At 41.4% G+C, this 14,326-nt stretch overlaps 1 protein-coding gene across 8 annotated transcripts in view; it reads right to left on the reverse strand.

The window, feature by feature from the left end:
* Positions 1–14,326, reverse strand: part of PML (PML nuclear body scaffold) — a 53,080-nt gene that overhangs the window by 36,116 nt on the left and 2,638 nt on the right. For all 8 annotated transcript variants that reach the window (XR_011250319.1, XM_069559634.1, XM_069559632.1 and 5 more), the window contains exon 2: positions 13,742–14,208. Coding sequence is in view for 7 of the 8 variants with exons in the window: in XM_069559634.1 (XP_069415735.1) it covers positions 13,742–14,208 (467 nt within the window). In the remaining variant the exon portion in view is untranslated. The remainder of the gene's footprint in view (positions 1–13,741; positions 14,209–14,326) is intronic.

Consider the following 14,326-nt stretch of genomic DNA (forward strand, 5'->3'; position numbering starts at 1 on the left):
ACTATTAGGCCATTAAGGCATGACCTAAATCAAACCCCTTATGATTATACAGTGGACGTGACAAATAGATTCAAGGTATTAGATCTAAAAGATAGAGTGCCTGAAGAACTATGGACAGAGGTTCGTGGCATTGTACAGGAGGCATGATCAAGACCATCCCCAAGAAAAAGAAATGCAAAAAAGGCTAAATGACTGTCTGAGGAGGCCTTACAAATAGCTGAGAAAAGAAGAGAAGTAAAAGGCAAAGGAGAAAAGGAAAGATATATCCATCTTAATGCAGAGTTCCAAAGAAAAGCAAGAAGAGATAAGAAAGCCTCCCTAAATGAACAATGAAAACAAATAGATGAAAACAATAGAACGGGAAAGACTAGGGGTCTTTTCAAGAAAACTAGAGATACCGAGGGAACATTTCATGCAAAGATGGGCACAAGAAAGGACAGAAATGTTATGGACCTAACAGAAGCAGAAGATATTAAGAAGTAGTAGTAAGAATACACAGAACAATACTAAAAAGATTTTAATGACCCAGATAATCATGATGGTGTAATCACTCACCTAGAGCCAGACATTCTGGAGTGTGAACCAAGTGGGCCTTAGGAAGCATCACTATAAACAAAGCTAGTGGAGGTGATGGAATTCCAGTTGAACTATTTCAAATCCTAAAAGATGATGCTGTTAAAGTGCTGTGCTCAATATGCCAGCAAATATGGAAAACTCAGCAGTGGCCACAGGACTGGAAAAAAAATCAGTTTTCATTCCAGTCCCAAAGAAGGGCAATGCCACAGAATGTTCAAACTATCGCACAACTGCACTCATTTCCCATGTTAGCAAAGTAATGCTCTAAATTCTCCAAGCCAAGCTTCAATAGTACATGAACTGAGAACTTCCAGATGTTCAAGCTGGATTTAGAAAAGGCAAAGGAACCAGAGATCAAACTGCCAATGTCTTCTGGATCATAGAAAAAAATAGAGAATTCCAGAAAAACATCTACTTTTGCTTCACTGACTATGCTAAAGCCTTTGACTGTATGGATCACAACCAACTGTGGAAAATTCTTAAAGAGATGGGAATACCAGACCACCTTACCTGCCTCCAGCAAAACCTGTGTGCAGGTCAAGAAGCAACAGTTAGAACTGGACACAGAATAATGGACTGGTTCAAAATTGGGAAAGGAGTACAGTAAGGCTGTATATTGTCACCTTGCCTATTTAACTTACATGCAGAGTAATCATGCAAAATGCTGGGCTAAATGAAGCACAAGCTGGAGTCAAGGTTGCTGGGAGAAATATCAATAACCTCAGACATACAGATAACATCACCATTATGGCAGAAAGTGAAGAAGAACTAAAGAGCCTCTTTTGAAGGTGAAAGAGGAGTGTGAAAAAGCTGGCTTAAAATTCAGCATTGAAAAAATGAAGATCTTGGCATCCAGCCCCATCACTTCACGACAAATAGATGGGGAAACAAGGGAAATAGTGAGAAACTTTATTTTCTTGGGCTCCCAAATCACTGCAGATGGTGACTGCAGCCATGAAATTAAGACACTTGTTCCTTGGAAGAAAAGCTATGACAAACCTAGACAGTGTATTAAAAAGCAGAGACATTACTTTACCAACAAAGGTCCATATAGTCAAAGCTATGGTTTTTCCAGTAGTCATGTACTGATGTGAGAGCTGGACCGTAAAGAAGGCTGAACGCTGAAGAATTGATGCTTTTGAACTGTGGTGTTGGAGAAGACTCAGGAGAGTCCCTTGGACAGCAAGGAGATCAAACCAGTCAATCCTAAAGGAAATCAACCCTGAATACTCATTGGAAGGACTGTTGCTGAAGTTGAAGCTCCAATACTTTGGCCTCCTGATGCAAAGAGCCGACTCATTGGAAAAAACTCTGGAGGCTGGGAAAGATTGAAGGCAAAAGGAGAAGTGGGCAGCAGAGGATGAGAAGGTTAGGTAATATCACTGACATGAATCTGAGTAAACTTCGGGAGACACTGGAGGACAGAGGAGCCAGGCACACTGCAGTCAGACATGACTTAGCGACTGAACAAGTCTAATTTTACTTCGATATCTTTTTCTTTTTGTCAAAGTCAAGAAAAATTAAACGTAACATTGCTTAAATAGCAAGCTTCCTTTGAATAATTTAATTCTAAGGGAAAATACAATCTCAGCTCTAAACAAGCAACTTGCAGAATTCTTTTCTTGCATCTGGGCTGGTTGTTAGTTGAAGACTGCCTGCAAGTGGAGGCTGGGAGTGCCAGGACAGGCTCTGTGCAGACAGAGTCTGCAGTCAGGAAATCTTGTGTCCTGGCCTGGTCCTCGCTCAGATAAGTCCTCTTACTTGGGCATGAGCTCCCTTTCATGTTCTGGCCTCTTGCAACAATTCTTTCTTTCTCAATAATCTTATAGGAGGGTGTGGAACAGAACTACCCTATGACCCAGCAATCCCACTCCTGGGCATATACCCAGGAAAACCATAATTCAAAAAGCTACATGCATCCCAGTGTTGAATGCAGCACTATTTATAACAGCCAAGACATGGAAGCAACCTATATGTCTACTGACAGAGGAATGGATAAAGAAGATGTGGTACAGATACACAATGGAATGTTACTCAGCCAGAAAAAGGAATGAAACCACGCCATTTGCAGAGCTGTGGATGGACCCAGAAACTGTCATACAGAAGGAAGTAAGTCAGAAAGAGATAAACAAACATCATATAACATCGCTCATATGTGGAATCTAGAAAAATAGTATAGATAATCTCATTTGCAGAGGAGAAGTAAGACACAGATGTAGAGAACAGAAGTATGGTTCCCAAGGGGATAAGATAGGGTGGGATGAATTGGGAGATTGCGATTGGCAAATATATACACTACTATGCATAAAACAGATAACTAACGATAACCTGTTGTACAGCACAGAGAACTCTACTCAGAGCTATGTGATGACCTAAATGGGAAGGAAATCCAAAAAAGAGGGATATATGTATATGCATAGGAAAAGGCAACTCACTTCAGTATTCTTGCTTGAAAAATCCCATGGACAGAGGAGCCCTGCAGTCACAAAGTGCTGGACACAACTGAGCGACTGAGCATGTATATGTCCAGCTGATTTACTTTGTGTACAGGAGAAACTAACACACCACTGAATAGCAACTATACTCCAACAGAAATTAATTATAAAAAGAAGAGGGCAGATCCAATCAGAAGAGCCCATTCTCCGACCATACTGGAAAAGGCAGAGTTTCCTACTTGAAAAGCACTGCTCCGGTTACCAAGGAGTCAAAGAGCTCCACTCAAGGCTGGCTTCATACCTGTCCCCTGCGCTCTGCTATCTGCGGCCACCGCATGCTGTTGCCTCTGCCCCGAACCCTTCCCTGGGCTGTCCAGGGTGCCTCTCCCTGGACCTGCTACAAATCATCCCAACTTCTGGTCTTGGGAACCCTTTTCCCAGTTTATCATCTCATCCTACTTCTCAAACTCGATTACTTTTTGTTTGTTCAGTCACTCTGTCATGTCCAACTCTCTGCGATCCCATGGACTGCTGCTTCCAAGACCCACACGAGAGGGAGCCCAAGGCGGGGCACCCTCCGCTATTCAAGCAGGCGCCTGTGGCCTTACGTAGACGGTGTAAGCCCCTTGTCTCAGGGCTTTATTTGGCTTTCTATGTAAACCAAGGAATACAGCCTCTTTTTCTCCTCTATTTTCTTAACTGCAAACTCTTTCCTTCTCTCTCTCTAAATTTATATATCTCTCTCACCACGGCGTCCCGCTTCGAATTACCCTGGATCCACCGGGGCTGGACCCCGGCACTAGCATGCACAGGCTTCAGTAGTTGTGGCGCGTGGGCGCAGTAGATGGAATTCCCCAGCTCTGGAGTATAGGCTTAAAAGCTGTAGGGCACAGGCTCAGTTGCTCTAAGGTACGTGGGATCTTCCCAGGCCAGGGATCGAACCCATGTCTCCAGCATTGGCAGGCAGATTCTTATTCACTGAGCCACCAGGGAAGCCCTCTCCCCCATGTTTGAGCCTACTCACCCTTCTAGCCCCTGTCGTCCTGCACAGCCTTTACCTGGAGTTCCTAAAATGCAGCAGACATGCTGGAGCCTCTCCGTTTGCACACGCTCTCTCCCTTTTCTGCTTCCTTACCTATCAGCCTAAGTATGACACCCCCTTGGAAGCTGTAGTCCCCAACCAGCAGCCAATCCAGGCTGGGCAGGTGGCCTTTCTTGAGCTCACTTGCCCAGTGTTCCTTCTTCCTCCTGTCCTTAAATAGATGCCTGAACACACATGGGACGTTGGCCCTCTGGCAAGGGAAAACATGAGGGAGAGTACAGCTGTCCTAAGGGCAACTATGGGCACAGACTGACCCAGGTGAACAGGCTTCCTCAAAGCTCTTTGCAGCCTTGATTGTTAACTGTAGATCTGGTTCCTTCACCAGACTATGACCTCAGAGGTCGAGGGCAGTATCTGTTTATATTTATACCCTAGCACGTAGCAGAGGGCCTGCTATGTAGCAGGAATGTGGGCTGAAACAATGGACTCCAGAGGCATGGTGACCAAATGCTGAGGGTCCCAGGGAGGACCCTCCCAGGCTGGATTTAAAAGTTTAAAGCCATTTCTGATGCTGCCTCCTAGTGTGAACCGTAAGTGAGCTCAATGTCAAAGGATGGAAAGGTTTATTATTGACTTGTAAGCTGAAGGAAGTTGTGGGTTATGTATGACACTGGGGTTTTGTGCAGAAGAAACATGTTGAGCTTTTCTAATAATCGCTGGTAAAATGTGAAACAATGTGAACTGTGGCTGTGTATGTATGATTTTTAAGTAACATGGTCAGCTTTTTGAAGCCATTTACCATGCTCAAGGGAAAAGAATCCTGTCCTCTTTCTGGAAGGACCTCTTTGCCCATTGTACCAGGGGAGAAATCCATCCCCACCCCCACACTAAAAGTGAAGCCCTCCATAAGCTACCACCATCCTGGGGCTCTGGCAGAGATCCTGTCCTTATTGCAGGGTGGGAGACACAAACTGTGGTTCATACAACTGCTGCCTATCAGCTACTAAAACTGCAATCTAGATGCTTACATTTACATGTGAGCAGACAACAAAGAACCACAGGATCTATAAGGAGAATTAGCAGCCAAAATGGGGACCAAACTGCTTTCTGGCTCACACTGAAAAAAGGGTAATATAGGAAACATAAAATTTCCAAAACTTCTAAGCCTGTTAGGGAGATTTAAGAATATACATCAAGAAAATAAGAACAGGCTGACAAGAAAAAGCATCCTAAGAACATTGACCTTATTTGGCAATTAAAAAAAAAAAAACATGATTGCTAGGGGAAAAACCTAAAAAAAAAAACCTCAACATAAGTAGTAAATAGTAGAAAGTAGTCTCAAAAAAAAAAAAAAAAAGCTGGTGGATTAGGAAATCAATTCAAGTACCTACGAGAATCTGGAAGAAAAAAGGCAAAGTAAAGGAATTAATGGAACTCCTGGTGGGCTACAGGCCCCGGGGCCACAACTGGACATGACTAAGCATACAGAGTGCCACAGTGAGTGACAGTAAGTCAGACAGAGAAACACAAATAGCATATGATATCGCTCATATGTGGATTCCAAAAAATGATACAAATGCACTTATTTACAGAACAGAAATAGAGGTACAGGTGTAAAAAACAAACTATGGTTACCAGGGGGAACAGGGGTGAGGGGTAAATTGGGAGATTGGGATTGCATTAAACACACTACTACATATAAAACAGATAACGAATAAGAAGCTCCAGTTTAGAATAGAGAACTCTACTCACTACTCTGTAACGACCTATTTGGGAAAAGAATTTAAAACAGAGTGGATATATGTGTGCATATAATGGAGTCATTCTGTTATACAGCAGAAACTAATATCACATTGTAAATTAACTATATTCCAATAAAAAATTAATTTTTAAAAAGCCGCACACACACACAAATACTTGTAAAAAGAAAAACATAAGCAAATGAACAGAGATCAATACATTAAAAAAAGTGGAAGACAATTTGTTTGAGCTGAAGAAAGACTTGAATTTTCAGTTCAACAATGTCAGAGAGAATTACTGAAAAAAGAAAAGACCTATAACTTGAAGAATCATTTTCAAGAATAAAGAAAAATTACATAAAAAGGGGCTTCCCATGTAAGAATTAAAGATTTTAAAATTTAAAAAAAAATTAATTAAAAAAAAAAAAAGGGGCTTCCCCGGTGGTCAAGTAGTTAAGAATCCACCTGCCAATGCAGGGGACACAGGTTAGATTCCTGGTCTGGGAAGATTCCACATGCCTCGGGGGGCAACAAAGCCTATGTGCCCAAACTACTAAAGCCCGCACGCCTAGAGCCTGTGCTGCACAAGGAGAAACCACTGCAATGAGACGCCCAGCCCCTCTCTTTGCAACTAGAGAAAGGCCACATGCAGCAACAAACAAAAATAAAATTAAAATCTTTTTAACAATCCTTAGCAAAAAAAAAACAAAACAAAACCAATTTACCCAGAGAGGAAAAATAGACAATAATTGACTTTCTCACCTGCAACACCAAAGGCCACAAATTTACAAAGCAATGCTTATATATTCCAAGATGAAAGATTTGTGATTGTGACCTCAGAATTTTACAACGAGCTAAACTTTCCTTTAAATGTGACTCCACTGCCTAAGGCCTGGGTTTGATCCCTAGTCAGGGAATTAAAACCCCACAAGCTGCATGGCACAACCAAAAAACATTACACATACATAAATGTGACAGCAAAAGAATATGCAAATTAAGATACTCAAGGTTCTGGAAAGTAAGCTCCAAAAATCAACCAGCAAATTTACCTGAAGTATTCCAGTCAACTGGGAAATGAATAACATTAAATAATTGAAGATAGAGGAAGATATTATAGAAAAAAATTTGTGGGCAACAACACCAATTAGAATCTAAGATTATAAATAACAAATGGGTTATAATGTGATAATTAACTGTCAATAAAGGATGCTTAGAATAGAAAAGACATAGACGATTTGGTAATAATCTAGAGATAAAATTTCATGTTAATCCAACTATATCTGAAAGGGGGAATGGAAGGAAAGAAGAAAAAGTACGCTAAAACTTTTATCCTATCTGGAAGAGCAGTTGTAATGTGATTGTGTGGATCACAATAAACTGTGGAAAATTCTGAAAGAGATGGGAATACCAGACCACCTGACCTGCCTCTTGAGAAACCTGTATGCAGGTCAGGAAGCAACAGTTAGAACTGGACATGGAACAACAGACTGGTTCCAAATAGGAAAAGGAATACGTCAAGGCTGTACATTGTCACCCTGCATATTTAATTTATATGCAGAGTACATCATGAGAAACGCTGGGCTGGAGGAAGCACAAGCTGGAATCAAGATTGCCAGAGAAATATCAATAACCTCAGATATGCAGATGACACCACCCTTATAGCAGAAAGTGAAGAACTAAAGAGCCTCTTGATGAAAGTGAAAGAGGAGAGTGAAAAAGTTGGCTCAAGGCTCAACATTCAGAAAAGTAAGATCATGGCATCTGGTCCTAACACTTCATGGCATATAGATGGGCAAACAGTGGAAACAGTGGCTGACTTTATTTTTCTGGGCTCCAAAATCACTGCAGATGGTGATTGTAGCCATGAAATTAAAAGATGCTTACTCCTTGGAAGGAAAGTTATGACCAACCTAGACAGCATATTAAAAAGCAGAGACATTACTTTGCCAACAAAGGTCTGTCTAGTCAAGGCTATGGTTTTTCCAGTGGTCATGTATGGATGTGAGAGTTGGACTATAAAGAAAGCTGATTGCCGAAGAATTGATGCTTTTGTTGTGTTGGAGAAGACTCTTGAGAGTCCCTTGGACTGCAAGGAGATCCAACCAGTCCATCCTGAAAGATCAGTCCTGGGTGTTCATTGGAAGGACTGATGTTGAAGCTGAAACTCCAATACTCTGGCCATCTGATGTGAAGAGCTGACTCATTGGAAAAGACCCTGATTCTGGGAAAGATTGAGGGCAGGAGGAGAAGGGGACAACAGAGGATGAGATGGCTGGATGGCATCACCGACTCGATGGACATGGGTTTGGGTGAACTCTGGGAGTTGGTGATCGACAGGGAGGCCTGGGGTGCTGCGGTTCATGGGGTCGCAAAGAGTTGGACATGACTGAGTGACTAAACTGAACTAAACTGAATCTACTCTTGACAGTTCAGTAGGAAAAGAATCTGCCTGCAATGCAGGAGACCTGGATTTGACCCCTGGGTTGGGAAGATCCCCGGGAGAAGGGAATGTCAACTTAGTATTCTTGCCTGGAGAATTCCATTGACAGAGGAGTCTGGGGGTCTATAGTCCATAACGTCGCAAAGAGTCAGACACAGCTGAGCAACTAACAACACATACACACTCACTCTTGATGGTGAGAGAGATACACATACACACATATGTTCTAATATGTTTGTTAAAAATGTAAACAATTAGAAAGAGGAGGTATAGATACATCTCTACAAAGAATACACATTAAAAAAAATCTGAGGAATATGCTAGTGAAAGGCATATGGTAGGCCCCAAAGAAAACCTCAACACAGTCATAGATACAACTCTTAAATACTAATAGACCATACTGTAGAAATTAACATCACATATTTAAATCAAACAACACAAGCCACTTGAAACTTTTTGACAACGTTCTTCCCCAAACAAACTCTTCTATCAAAGAGAAAGTGTTTAAAAAGAGAAAAGACTGAAATTAGAGATATTTGAGAAATGATTGACTATGATTACACTACTTGTCAAAGTTATGAAAGGCAGGCAATGTTATACTCAGAGAAGAATGCGGTAAACAATGAGGATAGCAAGTAAATGAATTAGATGTTCAGTTCAGTTAGATGAATAATGAGAGAAGAGTACAACAAAGAAAATAATGATGCTAAAAATAAAATGATTAATTAGAAAAAAGGAAACAATTAATATCAGCAAGCAATAAAAAGACCAAAAAAAAATAAAAAAGCTAGTGCTTTGAAAAGATCACTAAAATAAGCACAAATATACAACATTAGGAGGCTTCCCTGGTGGCCCCGCCTGCAGTGCAGGAGACTCGGGTTTGATCCCTGGGTCAGGAAGATCCCCTGGGAGAAGGCAATGGCAACCCACTCCAGTATTCTTGCCTACAGAATCCCATGGACAGGGGAGTCTGGTGGGCTACAGTCTATGGGATTGCAAAGAGTCGGACACGACTAACACTTTAACTTTCATACAACATTAGAAATAAGAAAGGGGACACAATTACAGGTACAGAGGAGATATTTAAATTGTAAGATAACTCAAGATGAATTAGAAAACATTCCAGAAAATCTGATCCATGACCCTCCACAAAAAGGGAAAAAAATCTACTCTCCAAAAAAGGCATCTGTCTCAGATAGCGTTTCAAGAAACTTCTGTAAGCTTGGATTGCTTATGTCCTTTATTCTACAACAGCGAAATTATAAGAATAGTATTTTCACATTTATTGAGTATTTAATATGTGCCAGGCACTATGCTAAGCAATTTATATATATCATCATGTTCAAAAAAGCTTACAAACTCATTGAAAGAGATTAGTATCAAATGGATATGAAAACTTGACAAGGAAACTTGACATATCATATATGATATGATGTATATCGTATATATGCATAAAATTGATCACATTTATAAATATAGATAATAGCTTAGATAAAATACTACTAAATGGAATCAAGCTAGAAATTAAAATAATAGTATGTCATGACCAAATAGTTTTTCCTTCTGGGAATTAAAATAATGGTGCAATGTAAAGAAACCTAGTAATATCATTCATTATACTAAACAGTGAAAGGACACCGTCAGAGTCCAAAGAACACCCATCCCCAAGTTAAAACAAAACAACAGCAACAACAAAACTCTTAGTAAACTAGAAGCACAAGGCAACTTTCTTAATGTGATTTTTAAAAGTCACCTAAGGAAATCAACAATAAACATCATACCCGAGGCTATGGTTTTTCCTGTGGTCACGTATGGATGTGAGAGTTGGACTGTGAAGAAAGCTGAACACCGAAGAATTGATGCTTTTGTTTTTTGTTTTTTTTTTTTTTTTTTTTTTTTTTTTTTTTTTTTTTTTTTTTTTTTTTTTTTTTTTTTTTTTTGATGCTTTTGAACTCTGGTGTTGGAGAAGACTCTTGAGAGTCCCTTGGACTGCAAGGAGATCCAACCAGTCCATTCTGAAGGAGATCAGCCCTGGGATATCTTTGGAAGGAATGATGCTAAAGCTGAAACTCCAGTACTCTGGCCACCTCATGAGAAGAGCTGACTCATTGGAAAAGACTGTGATGCTGGGAGGGATTGGGGGCAGGAGGAGAAGGGGACGACAGAGGATGAGATGGCTGGATGGCATCACTGACTCGATGGACGTGAGTCTGAGTGAACTCCAGGAGTTGGTGATAGACAGGAAGGCCTGGTGTGCTGTGATTCATGGGGTTGCAGAGAGTTGGACACGACTGAGCGACTGAACTGAACTGAACATGAAAACATAAGAAACTTTTTCATGAAAGATAGGTACAAAGCAAAGTTGCCTTTTCTAACCACTTCACATTATACAATGTTGCCCTGGCAGTTCTGGCCAATTTAGTGAAACAAAGCTACAAAAAGGTAATATATATGAATAATGGAAGGAACAACTTTTTATTATTTCTAGGTGATATGACTATTTACCTAGAAAATCTTAAAAAAAATTAATGGAAAAACTTACAAGAATAAAAGAGCCCAATAGGATGGCTAGATATAGAGTGAGGGCGCGTGCACGCGTGCGTGGGTGAGTGTGTGTGTGTGTGTGTGTGTATTAGTCACTCAGGTGTGTCCAACTCTTGGTGACCCCATGGACTGCAGCCGGCTAGGTTCCTCTGTCCATAGGATTTTCCAGGCAAGAATACTGGAGCGGGTTGCCATTTCCTTCTCCAATAGATATATACAAATACATATTAGTGAATGTTAATGATAATCACTTAAAAACTATAATGGAAAAGATTCCATTCATAATATTACATACTGTCTCATAGGCAGCGTGTGTTTAGTTGTGACCAACTCTTTGAAACCTCATAGACTGTAGCCTGCCACACTCTTTCTGTCCATGGATCTCCCAGGCAAGAATAATGGAGTGAAAAAAAAAGAATAATGGAGTGGGTTGCCATTTCCAGATCTTCCTAACCCAGGGATCTAACCCATGTCTCCTGAGTCTCCTGCACTGCACGCAGATTCTTTACTGCTGAGCCACCAGGGACCTTCACTACATATTATAAATTTAACTATAATTTAAAAGTTCAAGATAATTGTGAAAGTGTTAAAAGTTCACACAGGTATGCTATCTTTTTGCTAAAAAAGGGAAAAATAAGTCCTATAAGACTATATACTTATATCTGTGTATATATTCATAAACTCTGGAAACTTTTAAAGCTGGTGAAAGTGAAAGTTGCTCAATCATGATTGACTCTTTGTGACCCCCATGGACTATGCAGTCCATGGAATTCTCTTTCAAACCCAAAAGATGTAACCAGAGATGAGGTCAATTCGTCCAGGATTTAACTCCATCTCAGTCAAAATCCCAAAGAACATGTGAATTCTGAAGCTGCCTGAAGCGTAAGAGCCAAAGAAGCTGCACAAATTGTAAAAGCAAAATTATTTCTGAAGAGTGGGAATTCATCCCACCAAATATAAAGCTACTGAATGCCTTACAGCAGTAAGGATTAGCATAGGAGTTGGTTCTGCACTCTGTGGGTGCAGAACAGAGATTTACAAACATATTCATGACTACATGGACATGTAGTACAAGATTAAAAGGGCATTTTAGATCAAAGCCAAGAGCAGATTATTCATAAGCTAGAGGGATATATTGTACAACATGGGGCATATAGCCAATGGTTTATAATAACTGTAAGTGAAGCATAACCTTTAAAATTGTGAATCACTATCCTGTACACCTGTAACTTAAAGAATATTGTACATCAACTATGCTTCAATTTAAAAAAATGGGAAAAATCAAACAAAAACAGTGGATTATTCAGTGAAAGTTGTTGAGAGAACTGGCTTTCCATCTGGAGAGAAATGAGAAGCGAGTGTTCCTATCTCACATCACACAAAGATAAGTTCCATGGGAATTAAAGATTTAACAATAAAAATAAACTATTAAAATAGAGTATAAGTAAATATTTTCAGTATTGGCATAGGCAAAATCTTTCCTAGGATGACCAAAGCCAGATACCATAAAGGAAGAGATTAATGGATTAGACTATATAGAAGTAAAAACTTGAACACAACACCTCATATTAAATGAATGACAAAGGTCAACACAGGAAAAATGTCGGCACTATAACAAGCTCTTATAAGAGTAAACAAATAAACAAGCAAAGGACCTCAGCAAGCAATTCACAAATGAAGAAGCTCAATGACCAATAAACACAAGAAAAGCCACTGGACAGCCTCAATAATAAATAAAGAAATCCAAACTCAAACAATAATATCAGCCCTTGTGGAATCTGGTAGTACAGGTGGTAAACCTCCTAGCAGGAAGCAAGCAAGTTATAGTTTAGCCAGAATGGAGCTCTGTCTGAGTGTGCCCCTTATGGGCAAGGAATACCTTCACTTTGTAAGCTGATTCCCCAAGAATCGTATACAGCTATCTATTGTAGTTGCGTGAGAAGAGAGCATTAAAAGTTCACACAGGTATGCTATCATTTTGCTAAAAAAGGGAACAATACGTCCTATAAGACTATATACTTATATCTGCGTGTATATTCATAAACTCTGGAAAGTTTTAAAGCTGGTGAAAGTGAAAGTCGCTCAGTCATGACTGATTCTTTGTGACCGCATGGACTATGCAGTCCATGGAATTCTCTAGGCCAGAATATTGGAGTGGGTAGCCTTTCCCTTCTCCAGGGGATCTTCCCAATCCAGGGACCCAGGTTTCCCACATTGCAGGTGGATTCTTTACCAGCTGAGCCACAAGGGAAGCCCTTTAAAGCTGGTAACAATGGTTAACCTTGAATTGGGAAGGGAGAAGGGATGGGTATTAGGCAGATGTGGGACAAAATGGAATGGAGATTTTGTTCTCTCTATAAATCTTGTTAGCAATTTTCTGAACCGTATTAATGCATTTTATCTGTCTAAAAAAACCTGAACTTAAAATTCCTGTGCTGCGTGGTGAAAATAATTAAAATGGAACTTGACTTTCTTCATACAGATCCTCCCAGGACGCTCGGGAGTGCTTTTGAGCCAGGAACTAACTACCCAGATCTCATTCTACAGTCCTAGCTATAGGGAGACTGAGTGGCAGTGCTTATGGAAAATTTCACTCTTTAAGAGTTTTTAAAGGGCAGTTTGGTAACATGTATCGAAATGTAAAACTTTCATATCCCTTCACCGAGTAACGTATTTTTAAAAATTTATCCTGAAGAAATGACTGGATATGTGTGAAAAGATGATTCTGCAGCATTATTTTCTTGTGAGGGGAAATTGGGAACTATTACTATCCATCCACTCGCACGGGAGAGCGTAAACTGTGGTCATCGCTACTGATGCTGCTGGTGTGTGGACCACACTGTGAGTCGCAAGGCCTCAGAAGCTCCTTGACCCACGCCCCAGCTATGAGGCTCTGGGTCTCTCCTCCCCGCACCCTCTACCTCGCCCTTGGATGCACCATCCCACCCTCGGCCGGCCTGCTCACCTGGTCAGCATAGGGCTGCGGTGGTTGGGGTTGGAGCAGAAGATGTTGTTGGACTTGCGGGTGCCGTCCAGAAACTCCCGCACCGACTGGCTGCGGAGCTCCGCCAGCGGCCGGGCCTCGTGCTTGAGGAACCACTGGTGCGCCTCGAAGCACTTGGCGCAGATGAGCTGCTCACACTCGAAGCACCAGTAGTGGGCCAGCTCTTTGCAGCGGGTGCAAAACGCCTGCTCGCGTGCGATCTGCTGGTACACCGACAGCCGCCGCTGCAGGCTCTCGAAGAAGACGTTGTCCAGGGCCTGCGCGCCGGCACCTGAGGGCCAGGGAGCCTGGCAGACGGGGCACTGTATGCCGGACTCCTCCAGGCATCCTGAGCACAGCGTATGCAGACAAGGCAGCAGCTTGGGGCACTTAGCTTCTGCCCGGCAGCCCTGGCAGCGCAAGAACTGGAACTCTTCCTCCGTGGCTTGCTGGGGAATCAGGGAGGGAGGTGAGACGTGAAGTCCCAGGAAGCCCCACCCAACCGGACACCCACCCTGTGGCTGCACGCTGAGAGTGGCACTTCCTGTTTCATACCAAGCTGTCAAC

Source organism: Ovis canadensis, chromosome 18, assembly GCF_042477335.2.
Source record: "Ovis canadensis isolate MfBH-ARS-UI-01 breed Bighorn chromosome 18, ARS-UI_OviCan_v2, whole genome shotgun sequence".
Classification (NCBI taxonomy): domain Eukaryota; kingdom Metazoa; phylum Chordata; class Mammalia; order Artiodactyla; family Bovidae; genus Ovis; species Ovis canadensis.